This window comes from Sphaeramia orbicularis, chromosome 3 (genome assembly GCF_902148855.1).
Source record: "Sphaeramia orbicularis chromosome 3, fSphaOr1.1, whole genome shotgun sequence".
NCBI classification, from domain to species: Eukaryota; Metazoa; Chordata; class Actinopteri; order Kurtiformes; family Apogonidae; genus Sphaeramia; species Sphaeramia orbicularis.
In genome coordinates this window covers 51,055,308-51,070,914 of record NC_043959.1, presented here as the reverse complement: position 1 = coordinate 51,070,914, position 15,607 = coordinate 51,055,308, and the positions used below count along the sequence as shown (strand labels likewise).

Sequence of the window (15,607 nt, the reverse complement as noted above, 5' to 3'; positions counted from 1 at the left end):
TCAGGTAAGTTACATACATGGGCAATGAGTAATGAAACAGAGGGGCTAACAGAGGAGGGCAAGCGGCAAGTTTCACTAAATTACACTGATACCAAAGCAGCATTAGTCAACAGAAAAAAAAAATTAAAAAAAAATAGGAGGCCGGTCTTTCTCTGACAAATAATGGATGATTGGAGTGTATTTTCATGTAGTGGCCCTTAATGAGAAGTCAGTGGGTCTTGTGGGTGAATGGGATATATTTTGAAGAAGACCAGGGTTGAACAAACCTGAGACAACAAAACAAAGCACACAACTGAATATTACCTAAATACTACAATGATTCTGCTATACTGTACAAATCTTTCAAAAGTGGTAATTAGAGCTGAGTGACTATGACACACCTTTGCACAGAACTTCAGTTTTCTGCCTTGAAAAAAAGGTTTTTGTAAATGACTAGGTGGTTACACAGAGCAGGAACACAAAAACCATGACTATTTGACAGATTAGAAGGTATATTTCAATTAATCAGATGGAAAATCTGACATAAATTCACAATTCAGTGTTGCCCCAACCATGAAAATTAGCACATATGCTGTCTATTAATTACAACCAAGCTGCCAAACTTAAGACTAGCTTCCTGTTTATTTACATTTTCTGACAAGCATTCCACTGGAAAGGTTTTTGTTTCAACTTTGAGGGGAAGTATAGTGAGGTTAAAGATCATGTTTATATGTGACATGACAATAAATTAAAATGGTGTACATAAAGATTCATTTGAAAGATAAGACTGATCATTTTTGCTTGTGATACAACCCAGCATGTTGCTGTATGTAAAATATTCAAAAGGTATTTTCTCAGAGGAAATTAGATCTTAACACTGTCACCTTGCTGACACACTGATACAGAGTTTTGAACAGTTTTTAATAAACATGCTGTCTTAAGTGTTCCACGCTTTGTATTAGTGTAAAGAGACAATACTGGAAACACTGGTATTTGTACGGAGGAGATGAAACACTTTGGGCTCATTCCCAACTGCAAATATAATAGTAAACTGTATGTCCAGGTGTGACCATAACCATCAAATACAGTATGGCATAACGTCACCTAGCTCAGCTGGTTTCGTCTAACAGGAACAACCGCCCTAACCTGAATATCACCACCTCAGTTAGACAAACACAGCACATTCCTCACTTGTCAAACTGAAAAAATAGTCCGATCATACAAAGTTAGTATTGAATACACTGCATAAAAATATGCAGCTCTAATATGAGGAATGACCCACTTGAAAAACCCTCCTCATCAGCCTCTGTACAATTCTGTTTGCACTGTTAGATGAATATATCTAAAAGGCCTATGTCAGGTGTATGTGGAGCTGTAGAGGTCACCTACTGATGTACAGTATCTGCAAATCCATGTCATGACCCAGTTTACAACGCAGTCTGCAAATATTCTTTATTTATATCTATATACCAAAATGTATTGCAATCCAAAATAAAGTAAGGAACTGAAGAGAATTAAACAAATGTTCTTAAAAAATGACATGTAAACTTAGAATGAGTCTGTTCAGTTTATTAGAATGTAATCACAAATATTGGGCATTTCTCACCTAAGGATGTCTTTAATAAAATAGAAATTACAATTAAAAAGCATACAAATACCATCTCACACTGGGTTTCAATTGAGCCAATTGGGTCATAGCAGATTTGCTGGAATACACAGAATAAAATAAAATTGGGGATTTCTTTGTAGAATATAGGATTTTTTTTTAGCCATTAAAACATTATTTGGCCTCGAAATTTATGAGGATTTCCTGTCTCAGTGGTTCAATAAAATGCTAAAACTGAAACTCTAGATATCAACAGGTAGGTGAGCCAAGATCTGTATGAACACAGCTAACTAAGTGACTTATCGGTTTTTATCAGTGACAGCTTATCACCAACAGTATCAGTCAATAGAAGTCAGAAAGTGTTAATGCCAGCAGAGTACAAACAGCATGGCTGATTGGAGGCTATGTTACGAGGTGTAGGTTTCAAAATATCCCCTAAGCCACACGGTATTAGGAATACTCTTACAACTTCCATTAACCTTACTCTACAAAGTTTCATAGCCGATCCGCAGTTTAATGCACCACTTATCCTACTTTTTTGCCCATTTTAGCGTTTCAGCTCATCATATCTATAAGCTAACATAAGCCAGCCACTTAGAACAAAACACTTTGCACTTGAATTTTATCCGGGCCAGGTACCTACCTTATTTGAAGCTTTGGAGGACATTTTATACTCCTATTCCGCTTCACAAGTAGCAGGTTAAAAGTTGTCGCTGTCTGTGTTTTGATAATAACTTGGGTGAGTGCGGTATTTCCTTTCCCAGATGAATTTTTCGCCCAGCTGCCGCCACGCCGGGCTACGGTGTTATTTTATTTTATCCAGGACGACGGGAAACATGTCACGAAAAGCCGTGCGGAAAGTCCAAAGTTCATTATCTTATCTTCGTCGTTTGAAGCGTTAACGTTAGCCCAGTCTGGTATGGAGTCATGAGAGAAAGTCGAGGTGGAAAAAACGACGAAAAAGCCCACCTTGGGTTAACGTCTGCTCGCTAACCTCTGGATGAAAAGTTTGGAAGAGTAGGCATCACTCGGACGGTACACAGCAATGGCAGGCTGAGTGAACCTCTCCCTGCTCTCAGATCTGTGAGCAACGGCCGTGTCGAGGCTGTCCGGACTCGACCATTACACACAAGTAGGGATGGCGATTCCGGAAAAAACGGGGGCATCGCTTGTAACTTCAACAAACCCTCATACTACAACATAAGTTTGATCTAACACTAAACAGGATACAACATTAATTAATTAGATTGCATATATGTTGTTTTATGCTCATTTTTAATCCCGGCTAAAAAAGCGGGCACCCCTGTTATCCCAGAACATACACAGTCCTGGATACAATGAGGAGAAGCGACGCCGCTGTCCCTGCAGATGCTGAATGCTCACTTTCACTGTTTGTGATGTTGTCTTGTTTTAGTACGCTTTGGTAAATTTAGAAGCCATCAAATCTCAAGTTAGGGAAGTAAATGAAGAAAAATAGGCCACAGTCTACGATGTGTGATTAAGCTTTCAGACAGAACAAGCCCTGTTTTGAGAACAAAACACATATTTAGAGAACAGCCTAAATGAAAAATGTCCTAATCCATGTTTAATGTTTTGGGGGTTGTGAATCTTCTGCATAAGACAACAGAGCAGATTGTCTTTAGAGACCCCCCCCCCCCCCCCCCCCCCCATGTGTGTAAACCCTCACCAAACACAACAAAACAAAAACACAAATATTTTTTTGGAGTGTTTGTGGTAGATAAGTCACCTCACAGGAAACCACAAATACCATTCAGTTAAGTTCCTATGACTTCCTAAACCAGACCCCACCCACAGGATGCAACAATCTCAGCCTGTATTGTTTCATAGTCTACTTCTGTTTCCAACAAATGAGCTCTGAGGTATAAAAGCCAGCTATAGCGGGAACACAGACCTGCTGAAACAGTGTGATATCAAAGTTTTCAGTGCAGTTACTGTTACATACAAACACATAGACACACCCTATCTTTCCTAAACAAACCGAGCAATTACATCCCCACAAACTAGCTCTCTAATAATGACTTCCTTTGTATCTTTCCGCTGTGGAGAGGAGGGCTTGTCTTTGTCTAGGTGGTCTAAGGGGATAATTCCCACCAGACATAATCCTACAAGGCTAAAATACCGCCCGTTAGGAGAAGCAGACGTGTCTTAAGGGTTACAAGCAGAGGATGACCTCGATGAAGGCCAGGTCAAACCAGGAAGACGGGCAGGACGCATGAACAACATTAAACATATCATCATATCAGAGCTGGTATTGTGCATTCCCATTCTTAAATAGACTTAAATATCTATTTTCTATGCAACCAACAATGACTGGAACATAAAGTTTTCATCTGGGTGCAATAAAGTACACAAACAGATACATACTAGTATTGATGCAAGTCGCTCACTCCTTCTGAAGCTCCTCAAACGCCTGTCGGGATCGATCAGTGCGGACAGCAGGATGTTCAACATGGTCACTCAGGAGTCAACTAACAATAATTTACCATCAAAACAAATGATCTGGAGCTAGAAAATGCCGCTCAGTACCTTTACAAATAATAATATGTGAAAGCCTTTCCTCTGCTCCTTGCCTCTCACTGTCATCCACACCTGTGATAGTACCTCAGATGTTCTGATGGAGAAGAGCAAGACATTAGTAACACTCCAATGTGATCAAAGCCATCTCTGTCTCATATTTTTGCATCCCCCCCCCACCTCATGTCTTTCCCTCTCTCGCTCCCTCTCATACACACAAATACACATAAATAGACGTAGCTCGCTCAGGCAATGGATAGCTTCAAAGCTCAGGTGCACTCATGGAAGAGCAGGCACATGGAAAACAAAGGCGAACATGCAGGCCCACATTTGGATGAAGCACATCACAGGGTTCATTCACCTCAGCATCTCCTGCAGCGAAAAGGCTAATGTAGAGTGAAACAGCATAATGTGCACACCCTAAAAATGTAAAGTTGGCTGCTGATGCGCACAGAGGCGTTCACATAAGAAAAAAAAAAAAAAAAAAAACAATCATGTGTTTTCATAGTTCATTGGCAGATGTTTTGGTGTCTTCATCTGTCCTGAGTTAGGTGTCTGTGAGAGGCTGTGATCCCTCCTCTGTCCTGTTGACTCAGGGCTGCCCTATAGGTCCAGCAGAGGCCCCATGTTTCTAAATCCTAATACAAACCTTATGGAACACAGGCTCAAACTGAAGGTCTCCATCTGTTGTTGGCAGCCATTATTGTACACCATTATTACATCTATATGATCTATTACTTCTCTGACAGAAAGACTGGATAAATCAGATTTTTTTTTTTTTTTTTTTTTTTTTTGGGGGGGGGGGGGGTTGTTTTAGTTTTAGACTCTAAGTTTCACCTGGATTTCACTGTGAGAAACCTTCACTTAGTGAATATTAATCTGCTCAGCGAAAGCTACAAAGGACTTGTGGTGTTATCGACTAATGATCACTGTACAAATGTCACATCTCTGCTTAAGAGGCCAACTGTTTGTGACCAGATTAGTATCATATTACAGGATTAGCAGGCATCTCTCAAATTCACCTACTGGGTCAATATTGCTCAAGCTTTTGCAGAGCCTCAAATGGTAAACACAGATCCAGTTTGGGGATTTCAACAATAGGCTTCACATGTAACAAGGATTAGGGTTGAAAGTTCCTGTTGGTATTACAGTAGAGCATCAAATGTCAAAAAAGTAATTCAAATGCACCTACTCAGAAACTCAGTGAAGGTATAATGCTCCCACCCTGACTGATTTTTATTACAAAATATGGGAATGGAGACTGAGTCAACATGCATTCTTTCAAAACTGTTAAAAAGGTCACTGAAGGAATAACTCAAACTGCAGAATTTCAGGCTGCAAGTCTTGACATTCACCTTATCCTTGATGCATGTACTTTGTAAACACATTTCTAGACACTTTACATCACAAAAGTTTTTACATGATGCCAATATGGTGATAATAAATAATGTTCTCCATCTTCTTAGAGTGTCTCTAAATCTGGTCTTCCACTAAACCTGTCAAGTGTTTCCTGTCATGCAGCTCCTCTCTTCCATATTCAAAGACAGTGTGGACGAATCATAAATCACACTCTGCCGTAGCATAAGCGCACCAACAATGTGCAAGTGAGTCTCTACATGAAGCACGGACAATATGCATTCATCAAAGAAGCTTAGATGGAAAAAAAAAAATAGACATTTTACAAACCACATACAGTCGTGGAAAAAATTATTCAACCACCCTTGTTTTCTTAAATTTCTTCTTCGTTTTAATGCCTGGTACAACTAAAGGTACATTTGTTTGGATAAATATAATGATAACAACAAAAAATAGCTCATAAGAGTTTAATTTCAGAGCTGATATCTAGTCATTTTCCATGTTTTCTTGATAATAACCAAAATCCCTTCAGTTCTTACATCTTTAGCTATGGCATTGTACTGACAAAAACAGTGCTTTTAGGCATTCCATGTTTTCTTTTCTGTCTGTTTTAGTCACATGATACACACAGGAGTTAGTACTTGATTGCATAACTATTGTTTTGGATGATTTTTGATGATCTAATAATTTTTTCTGCAATTGTAAGCCTTGCTTTATTCAATTTATGTGTATTTTTTTCATTAAATTTGCAGCTACTCATCACATGCTTTTATGAATTGAAAAATGGCATAACATATTTTACCTTTACAAATCATGAACTAATGATACCATAGCATATGAAAATATAGTTCTAAGATGTGTTCCAGGAATTGTTAGCACATCAAACACTTATGTGAAAATATTAAAATGTTTTCACAGTTAAAAGAGTTTATAATCACGCTGTTACCACTTTTGTTCTTCATTACTTATGCAGTGAAATGGATTATCTAGCGATGAAGAAACATTTGCAGCACTAATCTCACCATGCTGAATCTTCAATCACAAGTATTTTTCTGGAAATATTTACTCCAAGAGGCAGCCTGCGATCAACCAACCAAAATTTCCTTTCGATTTCCTCATTCTGTACGTCCTTGTGAGTTTTCTCTTTTCAGCACACAAGGACTGCTGAGTCTTTTACAGCTTTTTTTTTTTTTTCATAGAAAAGAGAGACCAGACTGCAGTGAACCTAGCTGAACTCCACTCTGCCGCTGAAACGTACCTCAAGTAGCTTATAGTAATGGCCCAAGTTGCACAGCACCCTAGCAGGACTACTTGACATTCCATCACTTTCTGACTTTGATGAGTATTTCTCAAGACTGAAAGCTGGGAGCTGTTGTGATTTTTCTTCCTTGAGCCAACTTCAGTTCTGAATGTTAATGCAGACTGAGACTCACCCATTAACAGTTGATATACTCTATAACTCCAGTGGTGAGAATCCAGAAAACATAGTCATCATTTTATACTTCCCATCCACGTGACAATTCCATTGTTTGCTACAGAATGAGCCTGTAAATTAAAAATGTTGCAAATCCCTTGGCACGCAACTGAAATGAGTTTGTGGATGTGTGTGCGTGTGCATGTGTGGATGCGTGTGTTGCCAGTAAGTGCCTGGTGAAAAACAATTCAACCTTTTCCCTTCATTGTTGCTATGTTTGAATACAATGCAAATTTAACTTCAAGCACTATTTTGTTACTGCACAGTCTTATTTTGCTTATGAAGATAAATTTATCCATGTCACTACAATGTGTCTCTGTTGTGCCAGTACGTCCTTCAACTCACAAAAAAGCAAGACAGACTGTTCTGAAAAGCAGCAAATCAGACTTGATACATAGTCTGTGTGTTCTTTTTAAATGATAAATTGTACAGACTAAGACAGATTCACTGACACACTCAGAGGAAGACTACCTTCTTTGCAAAGACATTGCAAAGTGGTCATAAATCAACTGCAGTAGATTTTGATGTATTAGGAATGCGAACTGTGTGTTTTTGTAGCAAAGATGTGTTAAATAACTTGCACCCAAAACTGCACATACATGTGATTTTAGCATGTCAGCATATTTTTTAATATTATGTTGACATGCTACATAATAGGATTTTTCCAACCAACCGGTCCACCTTAGTACAAATATAGGTTCTGTGATGTGGGGAAAAGGGTAATAAGCAAAATAGACAAGAGCTTAATGGTAACTACCAATAAGACTTTCAGAATTTCAGACACATCTAGAAAACTGTTCGGAAAAAAATTTAACCTTTCTTCAGTTCAAGTTAATCGCCAGGGTTCCTACAGGCTTCTACAAGTTGAATTTAAGACTTTTTAAGACTACTTAGAACAGAATTTAATGACCCATTTCACAGCCATACTGGCAAAAATGTGTGACTGCTAGAATTTAAGAAAATGTATTTATTTACTCCATCGCACTGATTCCCATCATTCCGAGTCATTTCAGGGGCTCCAAAGTTGGCGATAATTGGTTCATAATTTCAATATAAATTGTTGGGTTGGAACGGGTTGGAACTGAGTCGAATAACGCTACTTTCTTTGCAGTTTGGACATTTCCCAGACACATTTAAACACAACACAGCCAACAAGTCTATGGTAACATAAACTTAAGACCTACCATATCAAATGTAATACTTTTTAAATACTTTTTTAAGGTAGATTTGTAAATTCAAGACTTTTGAGACTTTTTAAGACCCTGCGGAAACCTTGATCACATTTATGCAACAACTTGATGTAGAAATTGGTCTTTAATGCCTCGTCTGTTGCAACTCTGAGTAGCACAGTAACAAAACACTAACACCAGTGTCAGAGGCACATTATCATCACATTTCTTCTGAAGCGTCTGCAGAAGATAGAAACACACGAGCACAAATACAAGGTGATTATGCTACACTGCTACTTCTAACGGGTTTATGTGTCACCTCAGACTGAATAAGAGAGGGTGTGATAAAATCAGCAGTTAAACTGTCTGCTAGAACCTACAGTAAATGTCTCCCTCAAGCTAAACTATGATAACAGCGTATAAACATGATCCACTCAGGAATGATAAAAACTTGGTTATTTTCTAAATTACTATGAGTCAAAACCTCACTCTGTGCTCTGTGGCTGTGATTATGAACTGAAACATTGTTCAGTCAGATAGTAGCTGGGATGTTGAAGCACAGTGTGAGTCTGTACCCTGACCATGACCCCGGCTTGGGCAAATTCACACTAACATCAGCACTTAAATAAAGGTATTATGAATGACAAATTACATGTGTCTTCTTTGATAATATCATTCACTTTATGTATATTTCAGAAAATGTTTGTCTTGTGTTTAATGAGAATCAGTTCAACATATTTGGCTGTAGTGCTTTTGTTTTTCCCAACACCTTTTATAATAAAAAAGTTATGAAATTATGAACCTCAACACCATCAACCCATACAGACCCAAACATCCACTGGCAACCAAAACCATCTATTGATCTAAACAGTTTAAAACCTGTTGATCCACTAATCCTATCAATACATGTAAAAAAAATTGGTGTAAAATGCAGTTTGTCATTTTTTCATGGTCATCAGATATGACCCATTTGGACCTTCAGAGGCTCTATAGTGAGCATGGAAACACCAAGATCTTCTACAACATTGATTCACCAGTAAAACACATGGAGTTGGATCAATGACAGTGGATGGAGACACTTGTTTTATGTTCAGTTCATGATGTCTTTACTGAAAAAGTCACTTTTTCTTCACTTTTCTCTGTTTTGATGTAATAACCTTTGAATTTACTCTGAGTTTTTATGAGCATCTAAATTAAGTATAGGAAATGAAATATAGGAAAAGATGATTTATGGTGAAAATTGCAAGATACAGAAGATAATATAATAATAAATCATGATAAATCACTTAAGAAATGGTTAAATAGAGAGAAAATTTCATCTGGGAACTACTACAAAATTAGCACTGGGTCTTTATGGATTAAAGTTAAACTTTTTCATTTTTAAGTCCTTGTTTCATTTCAGTACTAAAACGCACAGACTAACTCATATTTAATGTATTACAGTTATGTATGACAGCGCTAATAAAATGAGAGAATACATTTATGACATCTATTTCTGAAAATCATAACCTATTTTGATGTGAAAGTGCTAATGTGTCTGCGTTCGAGCCAACAAGTGTGAATGTCTGAGTTTGTTTTGATCTGCAGCTAATAAATGGACTAAAGATATAAGAGCTGCAGAGCTGGCCCAACTACACTGAGAGACAGAATTATGACCTGGTCAGTCCGACAGCTGCGGCTTAAGTTACAGTGTCGACAGCACAGAGCAGACATTTAAGTGCCATTTGACACATACCCTAAGTGGCATGTAATTGAATTTCAAGGAAGAGTTAAGATTTACAAGTCTAATACAAGGAGCAACTGCAGATTTCAGACTGCCATGCCCTGGGAATGCAGTTCCTTATATCAGGGTGATGATTTATTTTACAGTTTGGCGAATAGAGCAGGACCACTCTTTTCCTACGAATCAACACTGTTGTCTAAGCCATGAGAACTGTAATGCAATCATACTGCAGTTTCAAGTACTGTACTTTACAGAAAAAAAAACATGTACACTTATCATTTTTAGAGCTCTAATTTTAGATGGATGTCAAAAAAAGAATAACTAAAGTGTGCGTATGCTTGTTTTACAGATACTATAGTGGAAATCAGTCTTAATTTAAAAAAGTAAAAGCTAAATGCACCTTATTCACTGGCTCGAAGTTACAGCACCGAAAGGAGGCTAGTGTCAGTATATAAGTGTGTATTCAAGCGTGATGCAATCCTTCTCTACTCATGTAAAGACTGATGACAAACCTTTGTGTACTGTTAATGTCGCTGGGTTCATAGCTTTGTGTGAAACCAGTATTACACTTTGACTATGTTGCAGCACAGGAAAACCTCAGTCTTTGGACTTAAAAAAAGAAACTGTCTGCATCTGTTCAATATTTAATAAAAAGAAACAAAAAGCCTCTGATTCTACTATTTGTGGTCACAGGAGAGAATCTGCAATGGAGTTACAAAGTAGAAGAAACAGCAAACTAAAATACTTTGAAGGGTGAAACATTTCTAGTCGGGTGCGGACTTGTTGAGACAACTAAATGTGACCTAAGACTCAGATTTTATAAGATATTCTAGTGCTGAATGTGCCTTTGATTCTTAGCTGCATAGTTGACACTACAATATTACAGTAAGGAGTAGTAACTAGAGGCTCGACACAATTAAATGATGTAGATGCCAAGAAAAACCACACCAAAAACTACAAAATATCAAACGAAGGTCAGCAGGCTACATCCTCCACAGCATGGTGCTATGGGAAACACATTAGAGGGACACTGAACACAGTACGATGAAAGTTAGTTGTAGAAAACAGAAAGAAAGCAGAACAGAAATGCATAAGAGAGGCAGTGGGATAAAAACATGAGAGGAGAACAGAGCAAAAGTGGTGAGTGAGGCTTGACAAAGGGATTGAGAAACCATGAGAGAAGACAGAAACAGAAAGTACTTAAGATAAGATTAATATGAGTGTAAATTAGGAGGGAAAGGCTTCAAAAAGAAGAGATGAGAAGTGAAAAGGCAGAGGAAACTGGTTGAACCGTCGTGTATTGACCCACAAATGTGAAATGAAAGGGAAAATGTCCAGTGAACAGTGCTGTATGCTGATGACAGACCTGCATCCCAGCCCCCCACCCCCCACCCCCAGCCCTATGTCAGTGGCTCTTACCATGGTACTGCCTGTTACTGTTACATTCCAACAGTATGAAGCTGCTGGCATTGAGCAAAGGGGTGGAAACAGCGTGATCTTCCAGAGAAACACAGACACACACTCTCTCTCTCTGTTTCTGCCCCAGGAGAGGTTGAACAGCTCAGGCCAGAAAGTGCCTGTTAGACGAAAGCAGCTGGTATTTTGTAGAAATCGATTGAATTAGCTCAAAAACGAAAGTCACTGTTCTGTTAATGTTATTTAATAGCCCAGTGCTAATGACATAAATGAATCTGTGGTAACTGTTGTGTGTAAATATAGACAGATTAAATGAAAGAGGGGATAATCGCTTATGCTCTAGATCAAATCAATTTCATTTTGGCAGTGACGCATATTATACATTATAGCGTTGTGATATATGACAGTATACATTGTGCAAACCATAGGAATACATCAAATGTTCCATATTATACCATTTCTTTTGTGATGTCATCATCTAATTTTTTTTGTCATTTGGACATGTTTTCAATTATTCCCCACCTCATGTTGTCTTCTTTCATGAGATTTATGTTTTAAATCTTATTTCTCTGCCATAGTTTAAACACTTAAGTGAAAATTATCCATATTTACATCTGTTTTCATATTTGTTTTCTACCATCCATCCAGTTCCCTTGTATATTTGAATTTTTTTATATATTCAGTCTTATGTTTACTTTCACTAATGCTGAAAAAGTTTACCCTCTGATCTGCCATATATCATGTATACTTAATATTTTAACTTACATGCATAACTGAACATTTGCACAAAAATTATACAGGTGAAAAATAGCCAAATATGTGAGTGATTATTATTTGTTGAGCATATAATGCAGAATGTTGAATAAGACTTTCCTTGTGCACTAAGCACTTTGTGCTACAGTTTTAATGTATGAAAAGTGCTATATAAATAAAGATTATTATTATTATTATTATTATTATTATTATTATTATTATTATTATTATTATTATTATTATTATTGTGGTCATTTCACAGAAATGTATTTATTTAGTGAATTTACAGAAAATGTGCTACCTTATGATTATATTATGGTTTACTAGTCTGAATATGAAATGACTCATATCCAACATCATATGCCAAAGCTCTAACTGTGTTTGTGAAAAAACAGATTGGCTTTACTGTACATATACTGTACAAACATGTTTCCTCAGTGTGAGTTTACATGCTAGGGGTAAATGTGTAGATATGGTTTGTAGTATGTTTGTGTTTAAACAGCCTCCTGTGAATTAATTCTAAACGGTATGCACCAACTTCATGTTTATCTGAAAAAGAAAAAAAAAACACCGGAGATTTAAAATAGATAATTAGACAAAGCTTTGCTATGTTAACATCTCTACCCTGAATCAGACCCAATAGCCCTCGACCCCTTCTGCCCTAAACAAATGATAAGCTCCTCCCATGAAGGTAGGACCCTACAAGCGGTTTAGTTTTCAGGAGATCAGAGGGAGGAGAAGTGGTGGAAAATGGGAGCCCGGACCAGCCAGCAACAGAAGTGGATGGAGACGCAGCAGCCACAGGGGCAGCTTCAAGCCCGGTGGTGATGAGATGCGATGGGACCCGACCCTGCAGAAGCCCCAGCCAGTGTGTTAGCTGACTAATCCTCTAGCCGTCCAGTGCCAGGATCCAGACTCATCAGCTTTGGTGTTCTCTTGTCAGACTCATTTTTATAACGTCCCACTGGTCAATTCTAACCACTAATGCCCAACACAACGGCCTCTAATACCAAGTGATTATGGAGTGCTGTTTTAGCACATTTGTCGCCTGAAAAGAAAGAAAGAGCCACAAGGCAGTGGGATGGCTCTCTGCTCAAAGGACCAGCCTGATGAACTCAGCAGAAAGGGAGCGGACCTAAAAGCCAGTCTGAGCCACCACTCTGGGGATGGGGTCTGGGGGCCTGGGCTGGGTCAGGACTGACCGGCGCAGTGAGCGGGGATTTACAGTGGCCCATTCTACAGTATATAGACAATTCCAATGACCTCATACAGTACGTGAGCAGTAACTGAATGTGCACATGCAGACGTTTCCTCCATAGGTTAAAGGGATTGGTTTGACTTCAAACAGGAGACAGCAAATGATGTTTTGGACAATGTAAAGGTTTACACAATGTGCACAATGTGTGAATTATTATGATCTTTATTATTGTGATTATTGTGTTATAATTATTTTTTATGCAAACTTAAATACAAAAACTGTCACCATATGCACACTGAACTGTATTTATATAATAACTATATAATTATATAATAACTGTACAGCCTGACATGCAGTCATAATCTGATTAAATGTACGAGTCTGTAATTCATAATGCACAACAAAAATGTGTTTTACATCAACTGTGCAAAATTTTACTTTCACGTATTTTCATGTATATTGAATATCTCCCTGGGGATGAATAAAGTTCATCTGTATCTGTATACTGCTGATCTAAAGTGTGTATTAAAGGAGAGAATGTTGTACTTGGAAATGGTCATTTGTTGAAATATGTTGACAGTAGATTGATTTGTACACTGTCGCTAATGTAGAGGAGCAGAAAAGAGGAACTGAGGACTGAGCAGAAGGATTTTTGAAGAAAAGTAAATAAGAAAATAAGTCATTCATATTAAAATCAGTGTATAGGCTGTTATCATGGACGCAATGTTTCGACACAAGTGGGGAAGGTGCTTTTATTTATGTTCACATCTGCTAAATATTTAGAAATGTACAAATATACTTTTACGTTTCTTTAAAAAAAAAAAATTAGCACCCAATTAGCAACCAAAGTGTCACTAAGGACATACTAGGTCAGTGGAAAATGAATGCTCTATAGGTAGTAAACCTCCTGTGGCAAAAACAGTAGGAAAAAAAAAAAACAACAACCTGCAGTAAAATTCAGAATGGGTATGCTCTATTTGCTTTTGCTGAACCACCACCAGTGTTGGATGAAGATGTTATCTGCCTATGTTTGCCTTCAGTTCTGGTATCACCTGGGGCCCCTCAGGTGAACTACTGCCACTGGCCTAACCATGTGACAGGTACAGTAAACAACACGTGGAAGCAACTCCTCTGAGATGACATCACCAGGGAAAAAAACACACACTACTGCTCATACCAAGCCGTCAAGCTAGTTAAATTCTCCTACCATGGATATTATAGGTTTTACATTCAGCTAAGCCAGACTACAGTCAACAACACCGGATAAAGCGGAAGAAGCCCGGCTTATTTAGATACGACTGCATTTATAGCAGTGATATCGACAGGAAAAACCTCAGTACATGCATAAGCACTTACTAAGAGATGGTTGCTGTAATGTCATCGTAATGATTAGTTTGACATTTTCAAGGGCAATTCACATTTTTTTCACTCTTAAAAGCTTGTGACATTGAGTGTACTGCATCAGTAAGGTTCAAATGCTTTAAAAAATCCAACTACAGACATGAACCTTATACTTGTAAAAGTAATTTAGCAGGGACACAAGACATGGTGACAAAAGGTGAAAACACATGGACTCTTTGCTGTCCAACCTCTGTGTTCTACTAATGAAACATGCATATCTTTAATTACAGAGCATATCATAGAGAACATTATGCAGACCACAGCTACAAGGCTGTGATTAGTTCTGTTGTCATGCTGTTAGTCACTGTGTAATGTGCAAGAGCAGCAGTCCCATGGGAAGGTCAGATAGTATGACACACTAGGACTCTGCAAGACAACAGCATTTTATACCAGAACCCAATCTGAATCACATCACTTAACCCCAGACTGGAGTTTCACATAGAAAAATAAATCGCTCAAATATATATTTAGATGTATTAAGAAATGTGACTATCAGTAACATGTGAGATGCAAATAATATTCAGGTGTTGTAAGTAATCCTTGATATATTACATGTCAGAGCTTTTCTAGAATGGTTTAACACAGGAATAGTAAAAGGATGGAAATAATCCTCTTTGTATTTCTATATAGGCTACATGACATCGTGCTTGGACAAGATTAAATGGCAAATTTCACACTGCAGTCCCTCCAAGGGGAGCTCATAGTGTACAGCAGGCATTATATAGAAGCTTTATAGGACCGCACTTGCCGTGAGAAAGACTGGACATTATGCATAATCTTCATGCTAAGTAATGCTTGTTTTTCTTTTTTTTTCATGACAAAAAATGAAGGTCTGCAGTGGCTAGGTCTAATGTGGCAGATGTCTGACACGCAGTTATACGCATTTTGCCTTTAAATGTTTAATGTAGTCAGAGGGATTGAGGTTCATATATTTTTGAGTAGAAATGTGTATGCTGCATTTAAGTTATTATATTCTTATATGAGCAGAACTGGATGA

The 15,607-nt window shown here is 37.8% G+C and overlaps 1 protein-coding gene across 14 annotated transcripts in view; it reads right to left on the bottom strand.

Moving 5' to 3' along the window:
* Positions 1-15,607, bottom strand: part of tjp1a (tight junction protein 1a) — a 109,130-nt gene that overhangs the window by 51,237 nt on the left and 42,286 nt on the right. Inside the window, exon 1 of one of the 14 annotated variants that reach the window (XM_030160570.1) lies at positions 3,971-4,123. The exons of 12 other annotated variants lie outside the window; for them this stretch is intronic. In XM_030160570.1, the coding sequence (XP_030016430.1) occupies positions 3,971-4,057 (87 nt within the window). In that variant the 5' untranslated portion in view covers positions 4,058-4,123. Of the gene's footprint in view, positions 1-2,228; positions 2,652-3,970; positions 4,124-15,607 lie in introns of those variants that run through there. One more of the 14 variants, XM_030160584.1, reaches the window with a different exon arrangement.